Consider the following 6646-nt stretch of genomic DNA (forward strand, 5'->3'; position numbering starts at 1 on the left):
ACAAAGCCTCAGTCTCAGTGTCCAAAGTCTCCATTTCAGTTTTCAACATCTCCTTTTGAGTCCAAAGCACTGTTTTATCTCTCCAAAACTTCCTTTTGCACTCTAATGGGCATTCTTGTGATCTAACTAGTCATTTTTAGGGTCCAAGCCACATCTTGCTTGTCCAAACATTCATCTGCAAGATTCAAAGCTCTCTCTTATGGCCCCAAGTCTCATTTATAGAACCCAAATCTTTGCTTCTAGGCTTGAAAGAACACAGACCTGCTAGTTCACTTTCAGAGAAAGCATCAGAGATGCTCAGTGGGCTGGAGAACCTCTCTCAAAAAGACAGGTTTAGAGAGTTTGGGTGTTTTAGCCTGGAGAAGAGAAGGCTCCAGGGTCTTCTAGCAACTTCTAGCCCAAAAAGAATCTCCAAGAGAGCTGGAGAGTGACATTGCACAAAGGGGTACAGAGTGACAGGACAAGAGGTAATAGTTTCAAACAGACAAAAATTAGGTTTGAATTGCATTTTGGGACGAAATTCTTCCCCGAGAGGGTGGTGAGGCCCTGGCACAGGTTGCTGAGAGCAACTCTGGCAGCCTCATCCCTTGAAGTGTTTAAGGCCTGGCTGGACAGGGCTTGAAGCTAACTGGTCTAGTAGAACATGTCCCTGCCCATGACAAGGGAGTTCAAACTAGATGATGTTTAAGGTTCCTTCCAACCCAAAACATTATAGGATCCTATTGTTCCATGATTCTGTGATTAGATGATTCTATGAAAGTTTCCTTTTTAGGGGCCAAATACTTACTTTGAGGTCCCATATGTGCATTTTTAGAGTCCAGTGATTCATGGCTGCTCTGCTGCACCTGCCAGGAGCCTGCCCTGATCTAGCATCTCCATAAGCTCCAGTTTCCTGGTGGAAATATTGATGGTCACCTTAGGGGGGGTCAGCACTACTGGCTGGATTCTTTTGGCATCCGTGATGCCTTGAGCCTGGGAGGAAGGTCACCTGAAGGGTGAATCAGGGCTTTCCCACCCCCTTCTCAGCAGAGGCACCTGCAGCCACTCGTCCATGAACATGCACAGAGGGCTGTGGAATATGTCCAAGGATGGAGCCTCCGTGGGCTCACTCAATAGCCTCTGCTGGTGCTTGGCACCCTTTACACCTCCCTTTCTAAAAGGGAACTAAAAGGGGTTCCTGCCAGCCTATCTCTCCAGCCTGCCCAGGTCCCTCAGGAATAGCAGCACAACCCCTGGCCCAAGCACCACTCTTACAGTTTGCTGTCATGTGCCGATTTGCTGAGCATGTCCTCTGCCTCAGAAGACAGACCATTAGTTGAGAAAGATGTTAACCAGGATCAATCCCAGTGCTGATTCCTGGGAGACAGTGTTTGTTCCTGGCACCACAATACACTTGGTGGCACTAGGCAGCACCCTCAGGTCCCAGCCTTTTTCAGTCCCAGTCACTGTTGGCTCATTCAGTTCATGTCCTTTCGAGTGACTTGAACTCCATATTTAAAAAAGAAGAGATTGCCAGTTGGGCACATGCAAGCATGCAGCTTTCAAAATCCCATTACACAAACATCCCACAGTGGGTATTTCCACTGATTGCCCCAAAACCTACAGAGAAGGAAACACCTTGTAAATTATACACAGAAGGCTATCAAGGAGTTTTAATTCTGGCTTTGTCTTTTCTGCTTGTTTGTTCCAAATGAGTGTTTCCTCCTCCTCTTTGCTGGCTGGTGGTAGTCTGTGATCTCCACAAACCGTCTGCGGAGATCATAGCCCCGCTGTGGTGATCTGCTCTGCTCTCTCTGCCTTGGCAGGGATTGCTCTCGAGCAGCACTGGGTGCATTAGCCCTCTTGGAGCTAGCATTTGAGGACCCTTCTGGTGTATCCTCTTTTGGGTCTTGGTCACAGTGTGGAGGACTTCTTCTCCACCAACTCGTCCTTCTCACTGTCTGGTGACAGTCCATGATCTCCATAAACCCTCTGCAAAGATCATATCCCTGCTGTGAGGACTGGCTTTGCTCTCTCTGCCTTGGCAGGTGTTGTACCCAAGCAGCACTGGGCACAGGAGCCCACCAACATCTTCTGTTGAAGGGCCCTGAAGCTGTACCATCCTTGAAAGCATGCTCTCGACCTGGAGGACTAGTTCCCTTTCTCTTCCTTCTTGTTGAGTTGTTGGAGCCAGTGCTGTTCATGAACCAGCTGCAGTGATCATTGCCCCACTGCAGAGATTTACTCTGGATCCTCTTCCTGGCACTTGTCCTCCGGCAGTGTGTTGACATAGTCCTACTAGGTTGACCATGTGACCCTGCAGAACCTGCTTGCTCACTGCTGGCTTCCCACTGACTGAGGAAGGAATGGGCACAGGATGGTGTCAGAGAGGAAACCACCATTCCTCCCATTTTCAAATCAGAGCATCTGGAGAAAAAAATAAAGTGATCTCTGTTTAAGGTATTCCTTGCAGGTTCGTCTGGGATTCAGTCATTTTACTGGAGTAGTTTCTACAGCTCTCTGCTGTAGAAGATTACACCAAGGTCACCAATGGCAAATTTGATGGGGGTCTTCCCACCAGGTCTGCCCCTGCCAGAACAAGTCCTCATGTCTATTCTCCCTACAGCCTCCATTTCACAGAATCCTAGAAAGGTTTGGTTTTGAGGGTTCCTTACATACCATCTAGTTCCACCTCCCCCTACCATGAGCAGGAACATCTACAGGTTGCTCCAACCTCCATCCAGCCTGACCCTTCCAGGAATGGGGCAGCCACACCTTAGAGAAACTTGTAGACAGCTTCTGCCAGTGCCTCACCATCCTTATAGGCAAGAATTTCTTTCTAATAACTAATCTAAATCTCTCTTTCACTTTGAAATTTTTGCCTCTTGTCCTATCACTGTATTCCCTCATAAAGAATCCCTCTCCTTTCCTGAAGTCCCCTTTAAGTCGTCTCAACATGACCTAGTTTCAGAGAGCACACAAGGAGCAGCTCACACAGGCCATCAACCTAAAACCCAGCAAGAGAACTGATTTGACATACTTCATATGATATAGTTCAGAATTGACAGTACTGAAGCAAGCAGGGAAGAATTATCTCCTATAACAGAAACACTCAGGAAGATGAGAGGACAAACTGCAAAGCTGGGAAAAGGAAACATATTCTGAACACATGACCCTAGTTATTACCTGACATAGAACAGCAAATAGGCTTGCTGCCTGAGAACTGTGTGGATGCCACAATTATCCACAGACTCATCATCCATCTTGTACCATAGTCCATTGCTGGCCTGCAAAGAAAGTCATCCATCTCTGGAAAGGAACTGCAGATTTTCTCCACAACACCAAAGAGAGAGAGCAGCTGAACAAAGAGTACACCAAAACAAATCTAAATCAGCTCTGAGGGAGACCTTGTCTCCCCAAACCCTTGGATACCTGTAACATTGACGAGGAAGTTTGTCTTCCCAGCACACGTTACTCAATCAAGAAAGAAGTTGCTCTTTACCTTTGTGTAGCAGAAGAAGTGTCCATCAAGACAGGTGTCACCACTGTGCACCACAAGAGCATATAAGGAGTAGAGGAGGGGTTCTCCAGCTGTGTCAGACATGTATGGCCGAAGATCCAAATACTCGGGATACTCAACAATCTACAGAAAGACCAAGTGAGCTCAGAAATTATCCTGAACTACCAAATGAAATAGCCCTTCAGCACATAATTGTTTGGGCAGCAGGAAACTGTTCTCAGACAAAGCAGCTCTGTGGGAGCAGAGTCCAGGATAGTCTTCTCATAGGAACTCTCCTCTCCCCATAACAGAGCACAAAAACCCCGACATGAGCAGCTTCTGAAAGAGTGTACTGCTTAGGGTACTCTGCTGCTTCAAAGAGAAAGTTGCACTGCAGTTGCATACACACCTTGCTGATCTTCTTGCCTGTGTGATCAGCAGCCCTTTCCAGGCACACCGTGAACACCTTGGGCACACAATGGACTGTAACCCTCTTGGAGGCAGTTACCTTCTTTTCACACCTTGAAACAAAGCAGAGCCAAGTGCTGAAATGCACCCTCTATCCACCCAACAAGGCGAAACAAGCTTTTGTGTCTCACATATCCTTAAGTATTTTAAGACTATTCCATGCCATAAGGTCACATTAAAAAACCTGTGTCATTATTGTGCTTTAAACCTCTGTGAGAAGATGATTCTGCTCAATCACATGCAGCTCCTTCACATGGAATCAAGTGTTAATAAGTTGTTTGAAGTCATCTTACTTGCTACATTTGAAGCAGTACTTTCCATCCAGCTTCTTGGGTTTCACAAAGTCCTCAAGAGCTGTGATAAGGGATGAGGGTGCCTGGAGAAGTGAGAAAAAGAGCTGCTGAGCTGTGGGAAATGCCCATGCCTGAAGACTTCCAAGGACTTAAGAAGAAGATCCAGGCAACTGATGCTGAGGAGACCAAACAATATGAAAGAAAGGAAGGATTCCAGGAAGAAAGGAAGGATTCCAGGAAGGAAGGATTCCAGGAAGGAAGGAAGAATACCAGGAAGGAAGAATTCCAGGAAAGAAGGATTCCAGGAAGGATTCCAGGGAGGAAGGATTCCAGGAAGGAAGGATTCCAGGAAGGATTCCAGGAAGGAAGGATTCCAGGAAGGATTCCAGGAAGGAAGGAAGGATTCCAGGAAGGAAGGATTCCAGGAAGGAAGGATTCCAGGAAGGATTCCAGGAAGGAAGGATTCCAGGAAGGAAGGAAGGATTCCAGGAAGGAAGGATTCCAGGAAGGATTCCAGGAAGGAAGGAAGAATACCAGGAAGGAAGAATTCCAGGAAAGAAGGATTCCAGGAAGGATTCCAGGGAGGAAGGATTCCAGGAAGGAAGGAAGGAAGGATTCCAGGAAGGAAGGATTCCAGGAAGGAAGGAAGGAAGGATTCCAGGAAGGAAGGAAGGATTCCAGGAAGGAAGGAAGGATTCCAGGAAGGATTCCAGGAAGGAAGGAAGGATTCCAGGAAGGAAGGATTCCAGGAAGGAAGGAAGGATTCCAGGAAGGAAGGAAGGATTCCAGGAAGGAAGGAAGGAAGGATTCCAGGAAGGAAGGAAGGAAGGATTCCAGGATTCCAGGATTCCAGGATTCCAGGATTCCAGGATTCCAGGATTCCAGGATTCCAGGATTCCAGGATTCCAGGAAGGAAGGAAGGAAGGAAGGAAGGAAGGAAGGAAGGAAGGAAGGAAGGAAGGAAGGAAGGAAGGAAGGAAGGAAGGAAGGAAGGAAGGAAGGAAGGAAGGAAGGAAGGAAGGAAGGAAGAATTCCAGGAAGTAAGGAAGGATTCCAGGAAGGAAGGATTCCAGGAAGGAAGGATTCCAGGAAGGAAGGAAGGATTCCAGGAAGGAAGGATTCCAGGAAGGAAGGAAGGAAGGATTCCAGGAAGGATTCCAGGAAGGATTCCAGGATTCCAGGATTCCAGGATTCCAGGATTCCAGGATTCCAGGATTCCAGGATTCCAGGATTCCAGGATTCCAGGATTCCAGGATTCCAGGATTCCAGGATTCCAGGATTCCAGGAAGGAAGGAAGGAAGGAAGGAAGGAAGGAAGGAAGGAAGGAAGGAAGGAAGGAAGGAAGGAAGGAAGGAAGGAAGGAAGGAAGGAAGGAAGGAAGGAAGGAAGGAAGAATTCCAGGAAGGAAGGATTCCAGGAAGGAAGGAAGGATTCCAGGAAGGAAGGAAGGATTCCAGGAAGGAAGGATTCCAGGAAGGAAGGAAGGATTCCAGGAAGGAAGGATTCCAGTAAGGAAGGATTCCAGGAAGGATTCCAGGAAGGATTCCAGGATTCCAGGATTCCAGGATTCCAGGAAGGAAGGAAGGAAGGAAGGATGGATTTCCTTTTTGTCCCAGGAATTCCCAGGGCCCTCAAAAGCTTCCTCTGTAGTATGCAGAGATGAGTGCTATGGTCTCTGCAGAAGGAGGTACATTTTCCTTCCCACCCACCACCAAGCTCCCTTGTGATTGCAGGATCCAATTTTAAGACAAATTCTTTGGATCTGGAAAGGTACAGGGGCCTTGGGATGTCTTGAAGCACAACTGCAAGCCCTCTTACTTTGATATCCAAAAGGACATGCAGGAAGACCTTGTAGGAATCAGAAACTGCTTGGCACCTCAAGCATATTACTGGAAGGAAAATCAAAATGCTGCGTGAGGGAGGAAGTTAAATAATGGTAACATTTTATGCTCATGGTACCAATTATGCCGGTTACAGGACCAGCCATATATCACAGTCAGACAGAAGGAAGGGTGAAAACAATGCCAAGGAAAACAATAGATGTGGAAATATTACCTCTGGATTTCAGAAAGCCCCCAAATATTTGATGGATAATGGTATTTGTTTGAGAAGAGATGTCCACACTGGAAATGAATGGCAAGACAGAGTTATCCTCCAGAAGTTTAGCTTGGAAAGCCCTGGGCATAGGTTTTCCTTGATGGGAGCACATCCAAGGAGTCCAGTGGGCTTGGGAACATGGAAAAGGATATTTACTTATGCTTACCTTCTGCTTCCACTCAGACAAGCTCTCTGCATGGCCTCAAGAGCACAGCGTAAGAACTCATAGGCATCTCCGGCCATGTCAGGCTCAAATTCTTCTCCTATGACTAAGAAATAACTTAGTAGTTCTCACCTACAAGAAAGGGAA

General features: G+C 47.0%; 1 protein-coding gene across 1 annotated transcript; it reads right to left on the reverse strand.

Moving 5' to 3' along the window:
• Window positions 1-825: 825 nt before the first annotated feature.
• LOC148221214 (uncharacterized) lies at window positions 826-3583 on the reverse strand. The gene is made up of 6 exons (XM_088178982.1): window positions 3482-3583; window positions 3166-3266; window positions 1925-2406; window positions 1255-1291; window positions 1036-1153; window positions 826-972 (listed from the first exon to the last, which is right to left on the reverse strand). The coding sequence occupies exons 1-6, from the start codon at window positions 3581-3583 to the stop codon at window positions 826-828; spliced, it is 987 nt and encodes a 328-aa protein (XP_088035108.1).
• Between the last annotated feature and the right edge of the window lie 3063 nt (window positions 3584-6646).

This window comes from Sturnus vulgaris, chromosome 26, assembly GCF_052056855.1.
Source record: "Sturnus vulgaris isolate bStuVul1 chromosome 26, bStuVul1.hap1, whole genome shotgun sequence".
NCBI classification, from domain to species: domain Eukaryota; kingdom Metazoa; phylum Chordata; class Aves; order Passeriformes; family Sturnidae; genus Sturnus; species Sturnus vulgaris.